Raw genomic sequence first — 26,827 nt, forward strand, 5'->3', positions numbered from 1 at the left:
TTTGCTTATTCACCATGACAGGGAGAAATTAACTTAGTAAACGTATGTACTGGTTTTTCAGCTTCTACCTAGAACTGATACATGCCACTTTTCACAGTTTATTAGCCAGCGTCAGGCACATTGCCATGCCTAACTTAAAAGGGGACAGGAAAATGTGATTCAACCATGTGTGCATTCCACATGTCTGGAAGAGAGGAAAACAGTAATATTTGTGAGCAGTACTTAATGACTTTCTCAAGCTGTTGACATTTATTGAGTGCTTACTATATGCCACTTAGATGCTGTTCTAAGTGCTTAGCTTGGAACTTCATCCTCATAACAACCCAGATAATATTCTTAGCTCAGTTTTACAGGCAAAAAACCTAAATTACAGCGAGTTTGAGCAATTTGCCCAAGGTTGTCTATGAAGTGGCAAAATCAGAATTTGAATTTAGATCATCTGGCTCCAAAGTCAGTGCTTTAATCTCTAGCCTACAGCTCCTTCAGTACCCAGTAGATCATAAAACAAAAAATTTTTTTTTTTGGTTGCCTGAATTCCCACAAGACTTTAAGCCCTTTGAAAACAGAAACCCATCTTATATTTTATATGTTTCAGTGTTAGCCTTTGTAGTAGGAGCTTAAAAATACTTATGATGAATTGAACTGAACAAATCAGAAACTAGATAATCAACTGCTGAAAGCTTAGGGGTCTTTTTTTCTCTGAAATTAAAAACTGATAAAAGAAGTATGAATCAAGGCTATGAAAGCAAGAATAACAGATAAGATAAATACGGATTTATTCACAAAATATGGGAAACCAAGAAATAAGAGGTACTCCTTTGCATTTTGAAAGTAATATTTTAAAATTTACAAAGAAATCACAAACATCTGTATTAAAAAGTGGGCCAAGAGGCCGGGTGCAGTGGCTCACGCCTGTAATCCTAGCACTTTGGGAGGCTGAGGCGGGCAGATCACTTGAGGTCAGGAGTTCAAGACCAGCCTGGCCAATATGATGAAACCCCGTCTCTACTAAAAATAAAAAAATTAGCTGGGCGTGGTGCACATGCATGTAATCCCAGCTACTCAGGAGGCTAAGGCTGAGAATCATTTGAATCCAGGAAGTGGAGGTTGCAGTGAGCTGAAATTGCACCACTGCATTCCAGTCTGAGCGACATAGCAAGACTCCTCCAAAAAAAAAATAAAAAGTGGGCAAAGGACATGAACAGATACTTCTCAAAAGAAGATATACATGTGGCCAACAAATATGTGAATAAAAGTTCAACATCACCAATCATTAGAGAATGCAAATCCAAACCACAGTGAGATACTATCTCACATCAGTCAGAATGGTGATTATTAAAAAGTCAAAAACAACAGATGCTGGTGAGATTGTGTAGAAAAAGGAACGCTTTTACAATGTTGGTGGGAGTGTAAATTAGTTCAATCATTGTGGAAGACAGTGTGGCAATTCCTCAAAGACCTAGAGGCAGAAATACCTGGCCGCTGCACTCTAGCCAGGGCAATAGAGCAAGACTCTGTCTCAAGAGAAAAAAAAAGAAAGAAAGAAAATGTGGTACATATACATCGTGGAATACTATGCAAGCATCAAAAGGAATGAGATCATGTCCTTTGCAGAGACATGGATGGAGTCGGAAGCCATTATCCTCAGCAAATTAATGCAGGAACAGAAAACTAAACACCACATGTTCTCACTTATAAGTGGGAGCTAAATGATGAGAACACATCGACACATGGCGGGGAATGACATACACTGGGGCCTGTCAGAGGGCGGGGGGTGGGAGAAGGGAGAAGGGAGAAGATCAGGAAGAATAGCTAGTGGATGCTGGGCTTAATACCTGGGTGATGAAATGATCTGTGCAGCAAATCACCATGGCACAGATTTATCTATGTATTAGTTGGTGCAAAAGTAATTGCTGTTTCGGACCGTGGGTTTTAAATAATTATAACTAGGCTCAAACACATCTTTATTCATTAAGATAGTAACCATTACAATCAACACATTTTTGCCAACAAGAAATAAGTTTGTTAATTCCTTTAGCTTAAAAATCCATGCTTTGGGGCTCAGTGAACTCTTGGAAAGCATTTTCTGCATCCTGCTGGTTGTGGAAGCATTTTCCCTGCCAGAAGTTGTGAACATGCTTGAAGAAGGGGTAGTCAGTCGGTGAGAGGTCAGGTGAATATAACGGATGAGGCAGAACTTCGTAGCCCAATTCTTTCAACTTCTGAAGCGTTGGTTGTGTGATGTGCAGTCAGATATTGTTGTGGAAAAGAATTGGGCCTTTCCTATTGACCAATGCCGGCTGCACTCCAGAGTGAGACTCCCTCTCAAAAAAAAAAAAAAAAAAAAAAAAGTTGAATAAATAAATAAATAATAAAATAAATATAAAATAAACAGCAAGTAATAAGTCACTAGCAAAAAAAAAAAAAGTGAGAAACATGCGTTAAAATGATGTATAACATAACCACATTTATTTAAGGATGTATTCCAATATCAAACAGCAAATTTCAACAATGCAAAAACCACAATTATGTTTGCACCAACCTAATAGCGAGCCTGCATGTTCTGCACATGTATCCCTAAACTTAAAAGTTGAAAATAAAGACTGGGTATGGTGGCTCACACCCGTAATCCCAGCACTTTGGGAGGCCAAGTTGGGCAGATTGCCTAAGGTCAGGAGTTTGAGACTAGTGTGGCCAACATGGTAAAATCCTGTCTCTAATAAAAATAAAAAAGTTAGCCAGACATGGTGGTGGGCACCTGTAATCCCAGCTACTCGGGATGCTGAGGCAGGAGAATCACTGGAATCTGGGAGGCGGAATTTGCAGTGAGCTGAGATCTTGCCACTGCACTCCAGCCTGGGTGACAGCGAGACTCCATCTTGGAAAAAAAAGAAAAAAAATGTTGGAAATTTTTTTTTTTAGACGGAGTCTTGCTCTGTCGCCCAGGCTGGAGTGCAGTGGCGCGATCTCGGCTCACTGTAACCTCCGCCTCCGGGGTTCACCCCATTCTCCTGCCTCAGCCTCCCAAGTAGCTGGGACTACAGGAGTCCGCCACCACACCTGGCTAATTTTTTGTATTTTTAGTAGAGACGGGGTTTCACCATGTTAACCAGGATGGTCTCGATCTCCTGACCTCATGATCCGCCCTCCTTGGCCTCCCACAGTGCTGGGATTACAGGTGTGAGCCACTGCGCCCAGCCTATGGAAATTTTTTTTAAAAAGTAATGTTTTGATAAAAGTAAGAGAAATTAATATCAGTTGCAAATATAAATATGGTGAAAAATGATGTAGATACATTTGTGAGTGATATATTATTCTTAGAGACCCCACAACTCTCCATTCAAGGTTGTCATCCTTCAAAGCCCAGACTGGTGTCGTCGTTGTTGATGAGGTTCAAGGACCAGTGTAGCTGAAAAGACCCAGGTGGGATGTAGCATCCTTTTCATAGGGCCAGGATTTGAAATATTTTTTTTTTTCACTTTTAGTCTTTCTTGGCTGTGTATCTAGGCCCTGAGGCAATGATTTTTCAAGCCTAACACTGAAATAATTTTCACTGTTATGATGAGGCACTGCCTACTTCTCAAAACTGGTCATTCTTTTGAGAATTTGTGGATGGATCATTCATGCCAGCAATATTCATAGATTCTAAAAATAGCTCCTGTACCCAGACTTCCTTAGGGATTGGTACACTAAAGCCCAGGTAGAATATAATGGAAAAAAAGACCACCTGGTGGAGATGGCAATGAGGTTTTTAATTATGACAATGAGAGGCTTTGCCAAGTTCCAAATGGAAAAATAGTTTCTACTTAGAACTAAGCTGATGTACAATGTGCAGGTAATTGCTAATGCGGTTTGATGTGGGGAAAAGCTACTCAGAATGTTTCCATATACTGGCCACTGTGTTAGTAGATTTTCGTGAGAGAACATGAACAAGAAGATTAAAAAAATATAAATTTTAGCTCCCTAAAAAAATTTATCAGTAGATTCAATCCTTTGGGTTTACCATTGGTCTTCTTTTAGGTTCATTGAAATGCTCTCAGAACAGGTAACTCGTTAAATTACAACAAATAATTTATTACTTGCTTTCCTTCCTTTTTTTTTTTTTTTTTTTTTTTTTTTTTTTTTTTTTGAGGCGGAGTCTCGCTCTGTCGCCCGGACTGGAGTGCAGTGGCCGGATCTCAGCTCACTGCAAGCTCCACCTCCTGGTTTACGCCATTCTCCTGCCTCAGCCTCCCGAGTAGCTGGGACTACAGGCGCCCGCCACCTCGCCCGGCTAGTTTTTGTATTTTTAGTAGAGACGGGGTTTCACCGTGTTAGCCAGGATGGTCTCGATCTCCTGACCTCGTGATCCGCCCGTCTCGGCCTCCCAAAGTGCTGGGATTACAGGCTTGAGCCACCGCGCCCGGCCGCTTTCCTTCCTTTAATGGAGACTGGAGAGTTAGAGTGTGCTGTGCAGAGAAGTTGGGTCCTGAAAGGACCATGGAAGCTGAAAGATGTCTCACAATTTAGCACTTGCTAAGTCTTGCTTACACTGATTTCAAAACTGTGGCCCAGTTGATCTCCAAACTTTTCTCTACATTGTGCACTTCCATTACATGGATATTCGATTTAGTTTTCTTTATTTTTTTTTAAGACAGGGTCTTGCTCTGTTGCCCACACTAGAGTGCAGTGGTACAATCTCAGTTCACTGCAACCTCTGCCTCCTGGGCTCAAGCGATCCTCCCACCTCAGCCTGCGCAAGGACTACAAGTACATGCCACCACGCCCAGCTAATTTTTCATATTTTTTGTAGAGACAGGGTTTCACCATATTGCCCAGGCTGGTCTCAAACTCCTGGGCTCGAGCAGTCTTTTCGCCTCAATATTAGATTTCATATGGAGTATTCCACCAAAATGTTTTTAATTACCAGGGACCAAAAACATAAAAGTGAATAAAAAACGGTCCTGTTTTTGAGTAACTCATAACTTAGGGAAGGAGGCAAGCAAATGAGGAAGAAGGAAAACAGTTATAAGCAGATAATGATAATGAAATGTGAAAACAGATATAATACGCAGATTATTGTAGGAAACCAGAAGACAGAGTGACATATTCTGTCGAGGGCATGACACAGGTACAGTTTCATCAAGGAAGTAAAAAGCTTAGTCTTAGAGAATGATGAGAAGTTTCTAGGCAGAGAAAAATGGCTAGTGTGTTCCAAAAGGAGGGAAAAGCATGTGCTTGATCAGGTTTCTACAATATATCTAAACTCAAATAGGGACTTAGTAGAGCCAGGCCGGGCATGGTGGCTCATGCCTATAATCCCAGCACTTTGGGAGGCCGAGGTGGGCGAATCACCTGAGGTCAAGAGTTTGAGACCAGCCTGGCCAACGTGGTGAAACTCTATCTTACTAAAAATACAAAAATTAGCTGGACATGGTGGCACATGCCTGTAATCCCAGCTACTCAGGAAGCTGAGGTAGGAGAATCGCTTGAACCTGGAAGCAGTGGTTGCAGTGAGCCAAGATCGTACCATTGCACTCCAGCCTGGACAACAGAGCAAGACTCTGTCTCAAGGAAAAGAAAAGCAAAACCTAAAAAAATTACTAAAAGCCTCAAGATCATTAAATTCAAACCATTTCCTACAGCTGAAGATTTAGGTTAAAATAAAAGGTAGTCAGACATAGTTTGCAATAAAATATTGCCATGGAATACTTTCAAATTTAAATGATCAAAAAATGAATTGTTTTGCTAAACTACAAATCAATTTATACGATTAAACTCTTAGGGGTTTTTTTTTTTTTTGAACAAAGGTAAAAAAACATCGTTTAATAGCATGTTCTCAATACTTGCTTACAAATGAACCCTTGGGTTTTATGAACCCTTGGGCAAATCCCTTAACTTCCTCCATGCCTCAGTTTCCTCAACTATAACATATAATCCCTATCTTCTAGGGTAGGTATGAAGACCAAATGAGTAAATGTACAAAAAATGCTTAGAACAGAGTTTGAACATAGGAAGTACTATGTAAGAGGCCAGGCGCAGTGGCTGACGCCTGTAATCCTAGGACTTATGGAGACTGAGGCGGGAGGATCACTTGAGGGCAGTAGTTCGAGACCAGCCTGGCCACCATAGTGAAGCCCTGTCTCTACTAAAATACAAAAATTAGCCGGGTGTGGTGGTGCAAGCAAAACAAAAACAAAAACAAAAACAAAACAGAAATCACTGCCAAGGCCAATATCATGACACATTCCCCCTGTATTTTCTTCTTCTTCTTCTTATTTTTATTTGAGACAGAGTCTCACTCTGTCACCCAGGCTGGAGTGCCATGGCATGATTTTGGCTCACTGCAACCTCTACCTCCTGGGTTCAAGCAGTCCTCCTGCCTCAGCCTCACAAGTAGCTGGGACTACAGGCGTGCACCACCATGCCCAGCTAATTTTTGTATTTTTCTTAGAGCCAGGTTTCACCATGTTAGCCAGGCTGGTCTCAAATTCCTGACCTCAGATGATCCACCTGCCTTGGCCTCCCAAAGTGCTGGGATTACAGGTATGAACCACCATGCCTGGCCACCCCCTGGATTATAGGAGTTTTACAATTTCAATTCTTAACATTTAAGTCTTTAATCCATTTTGAGTTGATTTTTTTATAGTATAAGATATTCTGATTTCATTCTTTTGCTTGTGGACATCCAGTGTTTTTGGTTTTGTTTTTTTGAGACAGGGTCTCACTCTGTCACCCAGGCTGGCATACAGCAGTGCCATCTCGGCTCACTGCAATCTCTGCCTCTTGGGTTCAAGTGATTGTCACACCTCAGTAGCTGGGATTACACGTGCGTGCCACCACTCCCGGGTAATGTTTTTTTTTGTAATTTTTTTGGTAGAGATGGTTTTGCTGTGTTAGCCAGGCTGTCTTGAACTCCTGACCTCAAGTGATCTGCCCACCTTGGTCTTCCAAAATGCTGGGATTACAGGTGTGAGTCACCATGTCTGGCTGATATCCAGTTTTTCCAACATATCCTTGTTGTGTATTTTTGGCATTCATGTGGAAGATCAGTTGACCGTATATGTGTAGATTTCTTTCTGGGCTTTCTATTCTTTTGTTTTTGTTTTTCAGAGATGGAGTCGCACTCTGTGGCCCATTGTGGAGTGTAGTGGTACAATGGTAGCTCACTGCAGCCTTGAACTCCTGAGCTCAAGCAGTCTTCCCAAGTAGTTGGAATTATAGGTGTCAGCTGCCATGCCTGGCCCTGGGCTCTCTATTCTCTTCCAATGGTCTCTATGTCTGTTTTCACATTAGTACCTTACAGTTTTAGTTACTAGAGCTTTATAATATATTTTGAAATCAGGAAATGTGATGCCTTCAGCATTGTTCTTCTTTCTCAAGATTGTTTCAGTTATTCAAAGTCTTTTCTTCTAGTTCCAATTTTAAAATTGGTGCAATTAGCATCTTTTTATTTATTTATTTATTTATTTTTTTGAGACATGGTCTGTTGCCCAGGCTGGAATGCAGTAGCACAATTTCAGCTCACTGCAACCTCTGCCTCCTGGGCTCAAGCGATTCTCATGCCTCAGCCTCCCAAGTAGCTGGGACTATGGGCGCATGGCACCATACCCAGCTAATATTTGTATTTTTGGTAGAGATGTGGTTTTGCTCTGTTGGTCAGGCTGGTCTCGAACTCCTGACCTCAAATGATCCTCCTGCCTCGGCCTCCGAAAGTGCTGAGATTATAGGCATGAGTCACCACACCTGGCCTATCTTTTTTTTTTTTTTTTTGGTAGGGGCAGAGTCTCACTCTGTCACCCAGCCGAGTAGCATAATCTTGGCTCATTGCAACCTCTGCCTCCTGGGTTCAAGCAATTCTCCAGTCTCAGCCTCCCAAGTAGCTGGGATTACAGGTGCCCGCCACCACACCTGACTAATTTTTGTATTTTTTGTGGAGAGAGGGTTTTGCTATGTTGGCCAGGCTGGTCTTGAACTCCTGACCTCAAGTGATCCACTTGCCTCTGCCTCCCAAAGAGCTGAAATTACAGGTGTAATTTCAGCCACCATGCCTGGCCAGCATCTTATTTTGTAACAGTCTAGTTTGGATTATTATCAGCTTGATTTTTTTTTTTTTTTGAGACAGAGTCTTGCCCTGCCTCCCAGGCTGGAGTACAGTGGCATGATCTCAGCTCACTGCAACCTCCACCTCCTGGGTTCAAGCAGTTCCCCTGCCTCAGCCTCCCAAGTAACTGGGATTACAGGCATGCATTACCATGCGCAGCTAATTTTTTTGTGTTTTTAGTAGAGATAGGGTTTCACCATGTTGGCCAGGCTGGTGTCGAACTCCTGACCTCCAGTGATCCACCTGCCTTGGCCTCCCAAAGTGCTGGGATTACAGGCGTGAGCCACCACATCCGGCCTATCAGCTTGATTTTAATAGTGTATAAAAATTTTGCTTCCATATAGCTCTGTTCTCTCCCCCTCCTTTGTGCTATTACTGTCATACAGATTACATATTATACACTGTGTTCCCATCAACACAGATGTATAAGTACTGCTTTAGGCAGTGGTCTTTTAATTAGATAGGAGATAAAAAAGAGTTACAAACAAAAAATTCATTTTAAAGTCAGGCACCATGGCTCACACCTGTAATCCTAGCTCTTTGGGAGGCTGAGGCTGGCAGATCGCTTGTAGTAAGGAGTTCAAGACCAGCCCAGCCAATATGGTGAAACCCTGTCTGTACTAAAAATACAAAAATTAGCCGGGCGTGGTGGCACATGCCTGTAATCCCAGCTATTTGGGAGGCTGAGGCAGGAGAATCACTTGAACCCGGGAGGCAGAGGTTGCAGTGAGCCGAGATTGCACCACTGCACTCCAGCCTGGGCAACAGAATGAAATTCTGTCTAAAGAAAAAAAAAAAAAATCATTTAACTGTCTTTTATTTTTAACTATGTAGTCATTTTTTTTTTAACCTATGTAGTTTTGTTTTTTTGTAGAGAGATGGGATTTCACCATGGTGCCCAGGTTGGTTTTGACTTCTTGGCCTCAAGTGATCCTCCTTCCTCAGCTTCCCAAAGTGCTGGGATCACAGGCATGAACCATGATGCTGAACCCTATGTAGTTATCTTTAAGAGATTTCTTGATTTGCATTCAAGTTACTCCCTAAGTTCTTTTATTTCAGCCTGAAGGACTCTGTTTAGTTAGTATTTCTTGTAGGTTTGCTAGTGCTAGTATCTTTCACAAAGTAGAAGAGACCTCAAACCTATTCCATATTTTTCGTTTTACACACGAGGAAATCAATGTCAAAAGAGGTTAAGTGACTTAACTGAAGTCACACTGCTAGTTAGTAGTGGAAGCCACACTATGAATCAGATTTCCTGACTACTAGTTTATAGTTTTCCCAACCATTCCAAATTTTTGTCAAGATGTCGACTGTGATTACCCAGTTTGGTGATAATGTACTTAATAATAGGGCACAAAAGAATGAATTGGCCCATAAGAATTTAATTAGAATAATGTATTTCTGGTAATGAGATTGCTGTCTGCCTGATGGCTTTCCTTCAGAACACTTTAATATGGTTCACTCAGAATTCTGATTTCTAAGAGATTTTAATCCTGACCCGTGTACATTATTTTGTGTTAAATTCATTTTTTAGGCTTTCATAGTCTGAGGTTCTCTTTCATGTTTCAATCTCTCTTTGATGTCAGGCCTTTGATAAGATATTCCATAGGTGGACGGTTCATGAGAATGCATGAGAAATGAAGACATTTGCCACCACACAAGCAAAATGGGTCAATTCAGTAATTAGGAAATCCAGAATTTGTGAGGGTTTTGTGACATTTGTTACAGTAATCATGTTTATGTTGTACAGTATCTCTCCTTAGGCTGGGCATGGTGGCTCACACCTGTAATCCCAGCACTTTGGGATGCTGAGGTGGGAGCATCACTTGAGTTGAGCAGGTTGAGGCTGCAGTAGCCATGACTATGCTACTGCACCCCAGCCTGAACAAAAGAGCAAGACCTGGTCTCAAAAAAACAAGGCCGGGTGCGGTGGCTCACACCTCTAATCCCAGAACTTTGGGAGGCTGAGGTAGGTGGATCAACTGAGGTCAGGAGTTTGAGACCAGTGTGGCCAACATGGTGAAACCCTGTCTCTACTAAAAATATAAAAATTAGCTGGGCGTGGTGGCATGCAGCTGTAATCCCAGCTACTCGGGAAGCTGAGGCAGGAGAATCACTTGAACCCGGGAGGTGGAGGTTGCAGTGAGCTGAGATTGTGCCACTGCACTCCAGCCTGGGTGACAGAGCAAAACTCCATTTCAGAAAAAAAGGATAAAAAAAAGAGTGCCTGGCACGGTGGCTCACACCTGTAATCCCAGCACTTTGGGAGGCTGCGGCAGGTGGATTGCTTGAGGTCAAGAGTTCAAGGCCAGCCTGGCCAACAGGGTGAAATCCCATCTCTACTAAATACAAAAATTAGCTGGGTGCGGTGGTGGAGGCTGAGAGAGGCAAGAGAATCTCTTGAACCCAGGAGGCAGAGGTTGCAGTGAGCCAAGATCATGCCACTGCACTCTAGCCTGGGCGACAGAGCAAGACTCTGTCTCAAAAAAAAAATATCTCTCCTTAAACATTGTCTCATAGTGAGAATACAAAAATTTACTTTATTGTAACATTGTCCTATCTCATAATGGAAGCAATTTTATTTTTAGACCCCTAGTATTTTAGTTTCTTTTTATCTGTATATATATTATAATATATAATAGAATATATTATGTATACCTGGGCCTCCCAAAGTGCTGATATTACAGTCATGAGCCACATGCCCTGCTGTTTTATATTTTGTGTGTCAGTTTGTGTAAGTTGAGAGCATAGGCTTCATTTTGAATCTCTGGTCTGCCACTCATTAGCAGTGACAATTTGGGCAAGTAACTTAGTTCTCTGAGCCTTAGGTTCCTTGTCTTCCCTGATAAGATGGGAATAGTGGCCAGGTGCAGTGGTTCATGCCTGTAATCCCAGTACTTTGGGAGGCTGAGGAGGGCAGATCACGAGGTCAGGAGTTCGAGAGCAGCCTGGCCAACATAGTGAAACTCCGTCTCTACTAATACAAAAAAATTAGCCAAGCTTGGTGGCGGGCACCTGTAGTCCCAGTTACTTGGGAGGCTGAAGCAGGAGAATTGCTTGAAACCGGAAGGCAGAGGTTGCAGTGAGCCGAGATCACGCCACTGCACTCCCGCCAGGGCAACAGGAGCGAAACTCCATCTCAAAAAAAAAAAAAAAAAAAGGAATAGTTTTAACAGCTGACGAAGTTGTCTGGAGATTAAATGATATACCTATAAAGCATTTAAAGGATCATGTAATGAGTGTTCAACGAATGTTCTTATATTCTATGTGACATTGTTTCGATATTTCATTTTTTTTTCCTTTCCCCATCTTCATGCTGGAGAGAATTTGGCCACAAGGATGAGAATTTTTATGAATCCTTTAAAGAGGAAGGATGGGGCAGTGGGCTGACCTCTCTCTGACTTCTAGCCTGGGGTAGGACAAAGCCATGCAGTGCCCAAAGGAGGCAGAGTGAGAGTGGGCTAGGCAGCCAACGGCTCATGCCTGGGTATGGTTATCCCACTGTGTAGGGGGATCCCAAGTCTGCCATCCTGCTTGATGATTCACTGAAAGGACTCACAGGATTCAGAAACGCTTTTATATTCACAGCTTACATTTATTACAGCGAAAGGATACATATTAAAGTTAGTAAAGGGAAAAGGTGCATGGGATGAAATCTAAGAGAAACTGGATACAAATTGCCAGTGTTCTTTTTCAGTGGAGCAGCATAGACCTGCTTACTTCTCCCAGCAACGTGCGACAACATGTACAAAGTGTTGCCAACCAGGGAAGCTCACCTTAGCCTTGGTGTTCCATTAGTCCCATAGGCATGCAAGGCCTACATGAGTGAGTGACTTCAGTTACTCAGACGCCAGCACCCCCAATGCCTCTTCACTGCTCCCTACCCTTGAGCAAAAACAGGTGTTTACAATAAATCACATTGTCAGGATAAACTTATCTGGTCCAACTGGTACAGTATGGTCCAAGGTTTCAGACATGCAAAAACATTTAAAATTTTTTTTTTTTTAATTTAAGACATTTTTGTTTGTTTTGTTTTTTTGAGGCAGGGTCTCCCTCTCATTGCCCGGGCTGGAGTGCAGTAGCTCAATCTCGGCGCCCTGCAACCTCGACCTCCCGCAAGTAACTGGGACTACAGGCACACGCCATCACACCCGGCTAATTTTTGTATTTTTAGTAGACATAGGGTTTCCCTGTGTTGCCCAGGCTGGTCTGGAACTCCTGGGTTCAAGTGATCTGCCCATATCGGCCTCCCAACGTTTTGTGATTACAGGCGTGAGCCACTGTGCCCGGCCCAATATTCTTTAAAAAAAAAAAAAAAAAACAGAAATAAATTTTAACACAGCAAATGAAGACAGCATTTTGCAAATTTATTGCTCAAAGGAATTATCTATTTGAGGAAATCATCGTGTTACACTTTGATAGATGAAATGTTACAGTTTTTACACCAAAAGTGAAAAATGAAATAAAAGAATGAAACGGTTACCAAGGTAATGCAGGTCAGGGGGTTAAAGGTGAAGGGTCATACATTATTAAAAAGATCCAAAAGGATGACTGCATCATGATCTCTCATCAGTGTTCCAACGGTGACCTCATGCTAAACTCGAACATTTAGGCATACATTCAAGCACCTTTTTCCGCAAAAAGATTTGTACATGACTACTCTGGCTATTCCCATGATCATCTCCAGGTGGCACGGCATTGAGAACATAGTAGGTGCTGGTTCCAAAGAATACACTTTGAGATACTCTCCTCTGGCAACCATTTCCCCTCTTCCTCCTCCTCTCGAAGGGGCCCCAAGCGTGCGCCCCAAAACACTTTTATGGAGCAGAATATCCCAAGGGTTCGAGATGATCTCCGGGCCGTGGGTCAAAGGCCAGTGCTGATTCAAGCCTTTCTTTGGAACATAAGGGGTTTAAACAACTGAGTTAACACTTTCCTTCACACTTACCTGTCCTTTTAGCCTCACAGATTGAGAGAAGGTGCACCTCGCTAGGGAGCCAGCATTTTCATTTTCCTTCAGCAGGTAACATGGTTGTTGTAGAGTTTTCTCAGTGCCCAGATTTTACTTTGAGAATAGTAATTGGTGCATCACTTGGTTCCAAACCACATTCAGCACTGTCAGAGGTGTTTAAGCCAGAACAATTCCATCTTGAATAGGGGCTGCGTAATATGAGACTACGACCTACTGGGCCACATTCCCAGGAGGTAAGGCATTCTAAGTCACAGGATGAGACAGGAGGTCAGCACAAGACAGGTCATAAAGACCTTGCTGATAAAACAGGTTGCAGTAAAGAAGTCAGCCTAAACCCACCAAAACCAAGATGGCGATGAGCTGACCTCTGATCTTCCTCACTGCTACACTCCACCAGTGCCATGACAGTTTACGAATGCTGTGGCAACCTCAGGAAGCTATCCTATATAGTCTAAAAAGGGGAGAAACCATCAGTTTCAGGAATTTCCCACCCTTTTCCAGAAAACTCATGAAAATCCACCCTCTGTTTAGCATAAAATCAATAAATAACCATAAAATTTGGCTATTTTTTAATGGAGTAACCTGTGGAGTAGCCATTCTTATTGCTTTACTTTCTTTTTCTTTTTCTTTCTTTCTTTTTTTTTTTTTTGGGACGGAGTGTCGCTCTGTTGCCCAGGCTGGAGTGCAAAATTGCTTTTACTTTGCAGTGTGGACTCACCCTGAATTCTTTCTTGTGCCTGGTCCATGAACCCTCTCTTGGGTTCTGTATGAAGACCCCTTTCTGGTAACAGCACCTTCCAAAGCAAATTTTAGGCCAAATATTACAAAATGTTATAGTTTATGACAGGGAGTGAGAACTTAGGAGGCCATTTGCAACTAACTCCAACTTCCCCAGCCCCAGTTTCTAAGGAGAAAAGACAGCTAGTTGCTGTTACTGGAAAGGGGTCCCAATCCAGACCCCATGAGAGGGTTCTTGGGTGTCATGCAAGAAAGAATTCGAGGTGAGTCCATAAAGTGAAAGCAAGTTTATTAAGAAAGTAAAGGAATAGGCTGGGCAAGGTGGCTCATGCCTGTAATCCCAGCACTTTGGGAGGCCGAGGTGGGCAGATGGCCTGGGGTCGAGAGTTTGAGACCAGCCTGACCAACATGGAGACACCCCATCTCTACTAAAAATACAAAATTAGCTGGGCATGGTGGCACATGCCTGTAATCCCAGATACTCGGGAGGCTGAGGCAGGAGAATCGCTTGAATCTGGAGGAGGAGGTTGCAGTGAGCCGAGATTGCACCATAGCACTCCAGCCTGCGCAACAAAAGCGAAACTCCATCTCAAAAAAAAAAAAAAAACAGGTAAAGGAAGAAGAGAATGGTTACTCTATAGGCAGAGCAGCCCCAAAGGCTGCTAGTTGCCCATTCTTATGGTTATTTCTTGATTATATGCTAAACAAAAGGTGAATTTTTCATGCCCCCCTTTTCAAGACTATATAGGGTAACTTCCTGAGGTTGGCATGGCATTTGTAAACTGTCATGGCACTGGTGGGAATGTAGCAGTAAGGACAACCAGAGGTCACTCTCATCGCCATCTTGGTTTTGGTGGGTTTTAGCTGACTTCTTTACTGCTACCTGTTTTATCAGCAAGGTCTTTATGACCTATATCTTGTGCTGCACTCCTATCTCATCCTGTGACTTATTATAGAATGCCTTAACCTCCTGGGAATGCGGCCCAGCAGGTCTCAGCCTCATTTTACGCAGCCCCATTCAAGATGGAGTTGCTCTGACTCAATTACTTCTAACATTACCGTTTATATTGGTGTGGCATACAAGTGCAGTGCTGGGCCAATGTAATTTTGTTTTTCTTTTTCTGAGATGGATTCTTACTTTGTCTCTCAGGCTGGAGTGCAGTGGTGCGAATCTCAGCTCACTGCAACCTCTGCCTCCCTGGTTCAAGCGATTCTCCTGCCTCAGCCTTCTGACTAGATGGGATTACAGGTGCGCACCACCACACCCAGCTCATTTTTGTGTTTTTAGTAGAGACCAGTTTCACCACGTTGGCCAGGCTGGTCTCAAACTCCCGACTTCAAGTAATCTGCCCACCTCAGCCTCCCTAAATGCTAGGATTACAGGTGTGACACCACACCTGGCCCAATAATAATTTTATGCAATTATACTTAAAAGAGTTGATTTATCAAATGTATATAAATAATGTGATTTCATTGTTATACCAAAGGTTTTTTTGTTGGTAGTTCTTACGAAAAAAAAAAAAGTATGTGTCCTGATTTGGACTTTTAAAATTATTTTCAGGTATATATTACTTAGATATTATTGCCTGTGCTAAAAAGGGTCTGGATAAAGGCAGTTCTTTCAACTTTCATAAACAGTCCTAAAAACAAATTTGATGTTATATGAAACATAAAAAATCTTAACTTATTTTCAACCTAAATAAGCTAAATAGCCATTCAAAATAGAATTTTACTCACCATACTTAGAGCTTATTTTAGGACAGTTAGAAAATTTTAAAATTATTTTATAGGATCTTTACAATATCTTTCCTATCTATCTGTCTGTCTGTCTGTCTGTCTATCATCTGTCTATCTACCTACCTACCTATTATCTATATTTTTTCACATTTTGGGGTTAAATGGAAGGTTTGATGTTTGAATTTTCTTTTTTATTTTTTGAGATGGAGTCTTGCTCTGTCACCCAGGCTGGAGTGCAATGGCGTGATCTCGGCTCACTGCAACCTCTGTCTCCTGGGTTCAAGCAATTCTCCTGCCTCAGCCTCCCAAGTAGCTGGAATTACAGGCGCCTGCCACCACGCCCAGCTAATTTTTGTATTTTTAGTGGAGACAGGGTTTCGCCATTTGGCCAGGCTGGTCTTGAACTCCTGGCCTCATGTAATCGCTGGCCTCAGCCTCCCAAAGTGCGGGGATTACAGGCATGAGCCACTGCGCCCGGCCAGTTTTTGAATTTTGTAAAAATATCTCTGATGTAAACACAAAAAAATGTTTCTTTAAAATTATACCATGTCTAAACTAAATTGCTAGCAAGGGATTGAATTTTGCTTTGTCCCTCTTAAGAGATTCTTTTGACTGGGCACAGTGGCTCACTCCTGTAATCCCAGCACTTTGGGAGGACGAGGCGGGTGGATCACTTAAGGTCAGGAGTCCGAGACCAGCCTGGCCAACATGGTGAAACTCTGTCTCTACTAAAACTACAAAAATTAGCCAGACATATTGATGGGTGCCTGTAATCCCAGCTACTCAGGAGGCTGAGGCAGGAAGAATTGCTTGAACCCGGGAAGAGGAGCTTGCAGTGAGCGAAGATCACGCCACTGTACTCTAGCCTGAGTGACAGGGTGAAACTCCGTCTTAAAAAAAAAAAAAAAGAGCTTCTTTTCTTTCTTCAGGCACTGAGAGCATGTTCTTTGGATTAAGCTTTCCTGCTCTGTTCAGTGCTCATAGTGGAAAAGCTTTCAGAAAACTCTTTACCCCCCAATAGATGTGTCAATTAGACTTGCTTGGCTCCTGAGTGGTCCCCTCTGGCTTCACAAACATGCTGTGATCTTTACAAAGAGACATTTTTTTAAACAGAGATTTTTATTTTTGAAAATTTTTTTTTTAATTTTTAAAAGTATAAAGGAGGAAATAAATCTTTTCCTTCTACCCATCTTAGGTTCATTGGCTTGGGGCCCTTGTAACAAAGGATAGATTAACGACAGAAAAACATACACATTTATTTCAGTTTTATGTGACATGGGAGCTTCGTAAGGAAATGAAGATCTGAAGAAGTGATTAAACCTGAATGTCTTTATGCTTGGTTTGATGAAGAGAGGAAAGTCATGGAGAAATATAATAGGACAAAGAAAAAGTATGATCTCAGTGTAACAAATTGGAGAATGTTAGGCCTGTTTGTTCAGATACTTTATCCTTTCCTCTGGATACAGGGAGGGCACCTTTCGCATGAGGGGTCTATGACCTGCATCAAAAGAAGGTTAGAAAATTATTCCTAGATTTTATGACCTGCTTCAGATCAAGGTCAAAAAGTGCTTCCTGTACATGTCATTCCTCAAGTTCCTTCAGCTTAAAATAATCAGTCTGGTGAAGTGCCCTATTTTGGGGTAGTATGTCCTGAACTCCATCATAAGCAAATAAGGAAAAGAAGAAACCACCCTCCTTTCTCTAACACTTTGCCCTCTTTCCTCAAGTCCAAGTTGAATTAAATGTTTCTGTTAGAGTTTTGTTCTGTCTTACGATTTTGTGACCATAAGTTTTGCAACTGAGATTATTATTATTATTTGGAAACGGAGTCTCACTTTGTTGCCCAGGCAGTGGTGTGATCTCGGCTCACTGCATCCTCCCTGTCCTGGGTTCAAGCGATTCTCCTGCCTCAGCCTCCCAAGTAGCTGGGATTACAGGCGTGCACCACCACATCTGGCTAATTTTTGTATTTTTAGTAGAGATGGAGTTTAACCACGTTGGCCAGGCTGGTCTTGAGCTCCTGACCTCAAGTGATTCACCAGCCTCAGCCTCCCAAAGTGCTGCAATTACAGGCTTGCGCCACTATGCCTGGCTGAGATTATTATTCTTACTTTTGAGACAGAGTCTCACTGTGTCGCCCAGGCTGGATTGCAGTGGCACGATCTCAGCTCACTGCAATCTCTGCCTCCCGGGTTCCAACGATTCTCCTGCCTCAGTCTCCTGAGTAGCTGGGATTACACGTACATGCCACCACACCTGGCTAATTTTTGTATTTTTAGTATAGATGGGGTTTCACCATGTTGGCCAGACTGGTCTCGAACTCCTGACCTAGTGATCTGCCTGCCTCAGCCTCCCAAAGTGTTGGGATTACAGGCGTGAGCCACTGCACCCAGCCGAGATTATGATGTCTAAATCAACCAATAAGAGAGAAAGGGGGAAATGAGAAATCACAGTACTTTTGGTACATAATCTTTTGGTACTACCACTATTCATAGTTTCTTTTTATCACATCTGTCATCATCCCTCCTTTTACATACGCAAATATGTCCACTTGTTTGTATGACAACTATCAGTGTAATCACATATCACCTCACAGTGATGGAGGCCTTGTAGGGTATATAGAAGTGGCTTTCTTTTTTTTTTTCTTCTTTTTTTTTTTTTTGAGATGGAGTACCCCTCTATCACCCAGCCTGGAGTGCAGTGGCACAATCTCAGCTCACTGCAGTCTCTGTCTCCAGGTTCAAGCAATTCTCCTGCCTCAGACTCCTGAGTAGCTGGGATCACAGGTGCGTGTCATTAAGCCTGGCTAATTTTTGCAGTTTTAGTAGAGATGGGGGTCTCACTATGTTGGCCAGGGTGGTCTCAAACTCCTTATCTCAAATGATCCACCTGCCTCGGCCCTGAAACTATTGGGATTACAGGCACGAGCCACCTCGCCTGGCCCGAGATCTCGTCTCTACAAAAAAAGTAAAATAATTTAGCCCAGCCTGGTGCCATGTGCCTGTAGTCTCAGCTACTCAGGAAGCTGAGGTGGGAGGATCGCTTGAGCCTGGGAGGCAGAGGTTGCAGTGACCTGAGATTGTATGACTGCACTCCAGCCTCAGCTACAGAGCTCAACCCTGCCTCAAAAAAAAAGAAAAAAGAAAAAAGAAAAAAAAATTTGATTGATAACACATATTTCAGTTGTCTAATATAATAAGGCAAAGCACCCCTAAGACTGACATATAGGCAATAAAAGCATCAACAAATCTCCCATAGAAAAATTTCTGAAATATTTATGTTATTACAACTTACTTAAAACTTACCTACACAAATTTAAGCTAAGGAACACTGAACATCTCTTCGGACTTGACAATTCTTCCCATGAAACAGTAGTAATTAGACCAAATTATTTCCAGCCTCCTCTTCTCATAAGTTGAAAGACCACGTTTTTGTGCTTTTTTTTAGGAGCCCGCTGATAAATCTCAACGATGTTTCAGGTGTAAAATATAGCCTGAGATTTTAATATATTTCTTTCTTATAATTAGAATCTTATTTGGGGAAGGCAAAAATCAAGTGTTTATTAAAGGGGATTTTGACTTTTGGTTAAGAGAGAATCATGGGTGCCTGAGAAACAATGCCTGGTTACCTAGTTAGTCAAAGTGACAATAAAATATTTAATAGTAGGCATAGAAAGCAACATGCTTGAAAAGAATGTTAGATATCATGAACTCCAAGCTTCTCTTCAAAGAATCAGTATGTCAGTATGTTCAGCTCTCTTATTCTCTGTTCTCCATTTTAAAGTTTAACTTCTTGGTTGTCTTCGCCCCCTTCCCTCTAGTTTCAGTAAACAACTTTCCAGCTAATTCTAATCAGTGGTTCACATCTGTTCCCCTCATCACCTGCTCTGTCCTGACACATCCTGAGTTACCTGTTCTGTAACCATCCTTCCTGCCAAACTACTCACCCCACCACTCTGACTCGTATCCCTGCTGTCTTTAAAATAACCAATCGGAATTAGCTTAGACTATGCAGTCCAACCCTATCCAACAGGGGAATGTCACAGGAGTAGGATCTACCTGCGTCAGGAATAAGAACCCCTTCCCCTCCCTTGTTCAGGTGTGCTCTTGCCATTGCTCCATCCACCAGTTGCACCCTTCTATGGAAGTAACAATCGCTTTGCTGAGAAAATTCTTTATCTGAACACTCGTTCTTTTCAGCACTGAGGAACAATCATTTGTTTCTAAGAAGAACCTCTTTCACAAGCATGGAAACTTTGTAAATGAGCACATTGATTAAACATGACCAAAATATATAACCTCTCTGTAAAATACAAAAATAAGCTTAAATGTATTTTTTTTTTAATTTTTTTTTTTTTTTGAGATGGAGTCTCGCCCTGTTGCCCAAGCTGGAGTGCAATGGCATGATCTCAGCTCACTGCAACCTCCACCTCCCGGGTTCAAGCGATTCTCCTGCCTCAGCCTCCTGAGTAGCTGGGATTACAGGTGCACGCCACCACACCAGGCTAATTTTTTGTATCTTTAGTGGAGATGGGGTTTCACCACATTGGCCAGGCTGGTCTCAAACTCCTGACCTTGTGATTCACCCAGCTCGGCTACCCAAAGTGCTGGGATTGCAGGTGTGAGCCACCATGTCCAGGCAAGTGTATGTATTTTTTATCCTTTTGAAGTTCATAAGCATGGTGATTGGGTTTTCACACTCATGTGTGGGAAGTACCACCCGCAAAGCTTGTTATGATGTGGGCACATTACCCATCTGGCATGAGAAGAAAAAACAAAACCACATGTATATACACTTAAAATAATGCTCAAGTAGCCAATGTTTCAGTATTCTTTCTTACTTAGGAATTATTTTGGTGTCTGATGATTATCTATTACCTCAATTTAATATCTGCCCAAGGCTTTAAGTTACCTAAGGATCTTGGAAATTATCTTCAATCTGAGATATTATAAAACATAAAGTTGAAGTAAAAACTTATCAGAATAATGATTTCATTATATTGAGCACAAATTCACATTTTTTTCTAATTTTTTGAGATCCTGTTTCAAAAAAAATTAAAACTACTGTTCAAATCATAAAAATAAATAAGACTAATGGAATTAAAATTGTTTAGCTTAAATCAGAGAAAGTTGAGTGGTGATTTCAAGTACAGATTCATTAACTGGTTTGAATTACTCTACATATTTGAAAATAATTTTAAAAAATTGAATTTGAGTAGATACTAATAGCTTTTTATTAATTCATCTTCCTATCTTCAATTCCTTTGATTTAGATTTTATAAATTGTATTACTTGATATTTCTTTCTTAGATTTGTGAAAAGAAAAATGAAACTGCATGATGACAGTAAACATTCTTATCTAAATTCTAGGTACTCACAAAAAGCCTATACAGGAATTCTGCCTGAGCCCCAGGTTTTTTTTTTTTGAGATGGAGTCTCACTCTGTTGCCCAGGCTGGAGTGCAGTGGTGCAATCTCAGCTCACTGCAACCTCCACCTCCAGGGTTCAAGCAATTCTCCTGCCCCAGCCTCCCAAATAGCTGTGACTACAGGCATGCACCACCACACCTGGCTAATTTTTGCATTTTAGTAGAGACAGGGTTTCACCATGTTGGTTAGGCTGGTCTCAAACTCCTAACTTCAGGGGATACACCGGTCTTGGCCTCCCAAAGCTGTGGGATTACAGCACTTTGGGAGGCCGAGGCAGATGGATCACCTGAGGTCAGGAGTTCGAGACCAGCTTGGTCAACATGGTGAAACCCTGTCTCTATGAAAAAAAAAATACAAAAAATTAGCCAGATGTGGTGGCACGTGCTTGTAATCCCAGATACTCTGGAGGCTGAGGCAGGAGAATTGCTTGTACCTGGGAGGTGAAGGTTGCAGTGAGCCAAGATTGTGTGATTGTACTCCAGCATGGGTGACAAGAGCAAGACTCCATCTCAAAATAAAAAAAGGAAAAGAGATGGGATCTTTCTATGTTGCCCAGAGAGGGTTACAGTGATCACAGACAAGTGCACTGCACAGATCATAGCACACTACAGCCTCAACTCCTGAGCTCCAGTGATTCCCCTGCCTCAGCCTCCAGAGTAGCTGAGACCACAGGTGGGCACCATTGTGCCTGTCTCACTCTTAGCTTTTCAATCAACTGCTATTGCTGCTTGTCATAGAAAGTGAAGTAGGCTGTTACAGAGAAGATCTAAATGTCCTATTTATTGAGAACTTTTCCCGTTTTTATCCAGAATAGAGAACAGAGCACGTTGGAGAGAAGCACATTTCCAGTAGTTCAAACCTAGATGTTTGCGTCACAGAATCTGTGGACTGTTACCTATAAATGGACATTGTCTCCTGCATAGAAAAATCTTAGTGTAAAATCAATTAATTATACATTTTTGAGACCTTTATGAAAAAATTATTTTTAAAATGCAAGTGGACTAGACACGAAGGCTCGTGCCTATAATCCCAGCACTTTGGGAGGCCGAGGCAGGTGGATCACCTTAGATCAGGGGTTCAAGACCAGCCTGTCCCATATGGTGAAACCCCATCTCTACAAAAATACAAAAATTAGCTGGGCGTGATTGCAGGTTCCTGTAATCCTAGTTACTCAGGAGACTGAGGCACGAGAATTGCTTGAACCCAGGAGGTGGAGGTTGTAGCGAGCAGAGATTGTGCCATTGCACTCCAGCCTGGGTGACAAAGAGAGACTCTGTCTCAACAACAAAAAATAAAATAAAATGGAAGCGGAGAGGGATGTATTTTAACAAATACTGTAACAAAACACTGTTAGTGTTTATGTAGTAATTCTATAGTGTAAATAGTTTCTTGGGTTCTGTTGCTGAGCACATTTTTAGTAAGAACTAAAAAAATAGAAAAATAATTGGGAAATCTAACAAGAAGAAAAGGAAGATGTCCCAGTGGAGAAAATGAAGGGGGAAAAAAAAAGAACTCAGTTTAAACTTGCCTTTGGGCCGGGTGCCATGGCTCATGCCTGTAATCCCAGCACTTTGAGAGGCTGAGGTGGGCGATCACTTGTGGTCAGGAGTTCGAGACCAGCCTGGCCAACATGGTGAAACCTGTCTTTACTAAAAATACAAAAATTAACCCGGTGTGGTGGCTGACGTCTGTAATCCCAGCTACTCAGGAGGCTGAGGCAGGAGAATCACTTGAACCCAGGAGGTGGAGGTTGCAATGAGTTGAGATCGCACCACTGCACTCCAGCCTGGGTGTCAGGGTGAGACTCCTGTTTTGAAAAAAAAAAAAAAGTATATACACACACACACACACATACATATATGTAGAAACAAAAAAACTTTGGGGGGATTTATTATAACAACATAGGTAAGCAGTTGTATTTGTCTTCAATTAGGTGAATTATTTTTTTTTCCAGATTGATGATTACCCAGAATTTTTGAGCTCGCCAGATAGAGAAATCAGCCAACACATTCGTATCATCTATTCTTCAACTGTTTTGAAAAAAGAGTGTAAAAAGTCAAACGGTGTCAGGAAATTCCTATTTCCATTTCATCATACTAAAGCTAACAACGAGAAAGGTAGGTACTTCCAGTCTGTCTCTGGATCTAAGGCAAAAAAAAAAAAAAGTATGTAATATATTTCTTAAAATTGATGCAGGATATTTTGCTCCTTAGTTCAGGTAAAATCCAGGTTCTTATCACACAGCCAGGAAAATTAGGCATGGGGACACATTGAAAGATGCAAGAGAGTGGGATTTATTAAAAGAAAGCTCTCGGTGGAAAAAAGGATTCTGGCCAACTGGCGCTCACCTCGCAGATTGAGTATCAGTCCACCACACACAAGAGCTGAAGAGACCAGGCTCATCCACCCGCACAAGGCTCGAATTCCTGGTGGTTCCAACTCTACTCTCCCAGCGCACAAGTGGACTCGCCCAGACAAGGCCCTGGGAAGGTTTCCTTATCTTCCTCCTGCATCTATCATTACCCAGTCGAAAGAAGTACATCTAAGGCCCGGCGCGGTGGCTCACGCCTGTAATCCCAGAATTTTGTAAGGCCGAGGCGGGCGGATCACGAGGTCAGGACATCCAGACCATCCTGGCTAACACGGTGAAACCCCGTCTCTACTAAAAATGCAAAAAATTAGCCGGGCGTGGTGGCGGGCGCCTGTAGTCCCAGCTACTCGGGAGGCTGAGGCAGGAGAATGGCGTGAACCCGAGAGGCGGAGCTTGCCGTGAGCCGAGATCGCGTCACTGCACTCCAGCCCGGGCGACAGAGCGAGACTCTGTCTCAAAAAAAAAAAAAAAAAAACAAACAAACAAGTACATCTAGCTGCCATTAGAATAAGGATAAGAACGAGGAATGATCTTAACTGCTTCCAGCTGACGGGGGCGCTGTTTTGGGAAAATGGCAGTCAGATCTCCCTCAGAGGCCTGTCTCAGGGTTCCCTGTAGAAGGGGCCATCCTCTGGTGCTCTGGTTGCATGACTATTTGGAGCTTAATGGCCTGAAAGTGAGAAGAGATAAACTGGCTTATTAGAAAACATGTATCAAAATGAAATAAGGATGGTGGGTAAGGACAGCTCAAAGATCCTGAGACCTTTTACTAATTTGCACCAAAAGCCTGAGTGGTAAAAAACACACACACACACACACACAAAAAAACCCTTTTACTCTTTTGCTGGCATGTTGGGCTTCTGGGTTCCCTTCCCCTGAGCCCAATCTTAAGCAACCAGTTTAAGGTTTGGGAAAGTAACTTTTTCCAGTTTGGAGGATGTATCCAAAGGGAGTATCCCGTAGTACCGAGATACAATACCTATCTGTGAAGAGAGGACAGAGGAGGAAAGAGGAAAGAAAATGACTTTTTTTCCCAGGGGGTTCAGGATGCATTCGAAAGGGGTACAGCTTGAAGATGAATGGCTACTCCTCTATTCATAGAAAGAGGGGAGTGAGGCATCCCACATTCCCATCTCTTCCTAGCGAATACCCAGTATACATGAGAAGTGAGGCATCCCTCTTTCTTTCTTCCATCCTTATATCCCTGAGTCTCAGGGACCACATCAGGGTGCCATCCATGGGTATCAAAGCGGCTTTCACTAATGTTAACCGGGGGGCCTAGGGGCTGGGAATATATACTCTTACTCATGTACGCCCTATCTCCCCTGCTGTCAGTAGCCATTGAGTTCCTTAGACTTCATTTATGCCATGGATATCATCAGCATGACCTTTTTTCATGAATTGGGAAGCTTGGCTTAATTGGCAAGAATCAGTGATGCTTACCTGTGCTGTGCCTTTTAACTTCTGTTATTGCCTGCAGCTGGATCCTTCAGAGCCAGCTTTCTTTCCTGGGGCTTTGACCCAAAGCTTGGAATTGAGTTTGGGACAAAAATGTGTCTGCGGGGGAGGGGGTTGCATAGACTCCTTATTATAAGCCAAATGCTAAGGTGGAATTGAGTCATCCTCTAACAAGGGAGAGAAAAGGATGTCTGTGACATGCCCAGATAAGTGGTGGCTATATTTATTCTTGCTAAGATTTGGGTGCATGGGGTTTCGCTTTGGTTAACTCCCTTGGTCTTATTTTCCCAAATGGCAGGATGTGTAGGATAGTTTCTCAGAACTTGAATAGTAATCCAGATTTTTACATTACCCATCCCCTTTTGTTCCTTATGAGCTACAGCCAGAGATTGCTGATTGGTTCACAGGAATAAACAGGGTTAGTCTAAAACGTAGGCAAAAACTTAAAAACAGCTAATCTAAAAAGTCTAGAATTTAATGACAAATATTTAAGTTTTGAAATATAATTTCTTTCTCCCCAGTCCTCATTTTTGCTAAAAACAAATCATGATAGGACTGAGTTGTTTGCAAAATAGACTTTAGTCTTATATTTGACCTGATTATTTGCATAAAGTGCAGCAAAGATAATTATTTTTACATAGGCCTTTTAGACTGGCTTTGATGAAACTCTGTTCCACAAGGAATCTCAGATAAGACTTTCTAAAGCTGAGCCCCGCCAGGGGCTAGTACCCTCAAATACCTGAAAGTTGGGTAAATGCCTCTCCTCTTGAGGTCCCAAGAGCATGGGGTCCTGGATCTGTTAGAAAGTGACATTCTTTACTCACCACAAATTAGCAACCCGGTGTGGGGACTGTATAGACAACCTATCAGGCCAGTTTTCCCAAGAGGCTTTTATCAGTTCTGCAAGTCAAGCTTGACTCCTTAAAGGGAAGCATACCTTTCCAGTCAAAGCCTTGGTAAAACAACCAGTTTCTCCAGCTGCCTCCTATTGCAAAGAAAATGGATTTTTTTTTTTTTTTTTAGCCACTCTGTGGTACGTTGTTACCCTATCAAACTAACGCAATGCAGCCCTGTCAAACTAATGCAATGATGTACTCAAACTTGAATTTCATTTTTCTTTATTTTTTCCATAGGTTATTGGGGTACAGATCATATTTGATTACATGAGTAAGTTCTTTATTGGTCATGTTTGGTTACATAAGTAAGTTCTTCAGTGGTAATTTGTGAGATTTTGGTGCACCCATCACCCAAGCAGTATACATTGCATCCTATTTGTAGTCTTTTATTCCTCACCTCCCTCCTACCCTTCCCCCCATGTTCCCAAAGTCCATTATATCATGCTTTTTTTTTTTTTTTTGAGATGGAGTCCTGCTCTGTTACTCAGGCTGGAGTGCAATGGCGTGATATTGGCTCACTGCAACCTCCACTTCCTGGGTTCAAGCAATTATCCTGCCTCAGCCTCCTGAGTAGCTGAGATTACAGGCACCCACCACCATGCCTGGGTAATTTTTGTATTTTTAGTAGAGACAGGGTTTCACCATGTTGGCCAGGCTGGTCTCGAACTCCTGACCTTGTGATATGCCTGCCTTGGCCTCCCAGAGTGTCAGGATTACAGGCATGAGCAACCGTTCCCGGCCTATTGTATCATTCTTATGCTTTTGTGTCCTCATAGGTTAGCTACCACAAATCAGTGAGAATGCAAAATGTTTGCTTTTCCATTCCTGAGTTACTTCACTTAGAATAATAGTCTCCAGTGTCATCCAGGTCACCGTGAATGCCGTTAATTCACTCCTTTTTATGGCTGAGTAGTATTCCATCATATATATATATATACACACACATATATATGCCACAGTTTCTTTATTCACTCATTGATTGATGGGCATTTGGATTGGTTCCACAATTTTGCAATTGTGAATTGTACCACTATAAACATGCATGTGCAAGTATCTTTTTTGTATAAAGACTTTTATTCCACTGGGTAGATGCCCAGTAGTGGGATTGCTGGATCAAATGGTAGTTCTATTTTTAGTTCTTTAA

General features: G+C 42.2%; 1 protein-coding gene and 1 non-coding gene across 2 annotated transcripts in view; both read left to right on the plus strand.

Annotated features, from left to right (window-relative positions):
• CUNH12orf56 (chromosome unknown C12orf56 homolog) overlaps positions 1–26,827 on the plus strand; it is a 110,190-nt gene that overhangs the window by 10,661 nt on the left and 72,702 nt on the right. Inside the window, 1 exon segment of the mRNA XM_033221398.1 lies at positions 22,913–23,075. Within this exon segment, the coding sequence (XP_033077289.1) occupies positions 22,913–23,075 (163 nt within the window).
• On the plus strand, positions 20,188–20,291 carry LOC117091253. Its single transcript, XR_004440360.1, has one exon. It is a non-coding gene; the product is annotated as a small nucleolar RNA U13 (small nucleolar RNA).

The sequence above is a fragment of the Trachypithecus francoisi genome, unplaced genomic scaffold, assembly GCF_009764315.1.
Source record: "Trachypithecus francoisi isolate TF-2019V2 unplaced genomic scaffold, Tfra_2.0 Lachesis_group11, whole genome shotgun sequence".
NCBI classification, from domain to species: Eukaryota; Metazoa; Chordata; class Mammalia; order Primates; family Cercopithecidae; genus Trachypithecus; species Trachypithecus francoisi.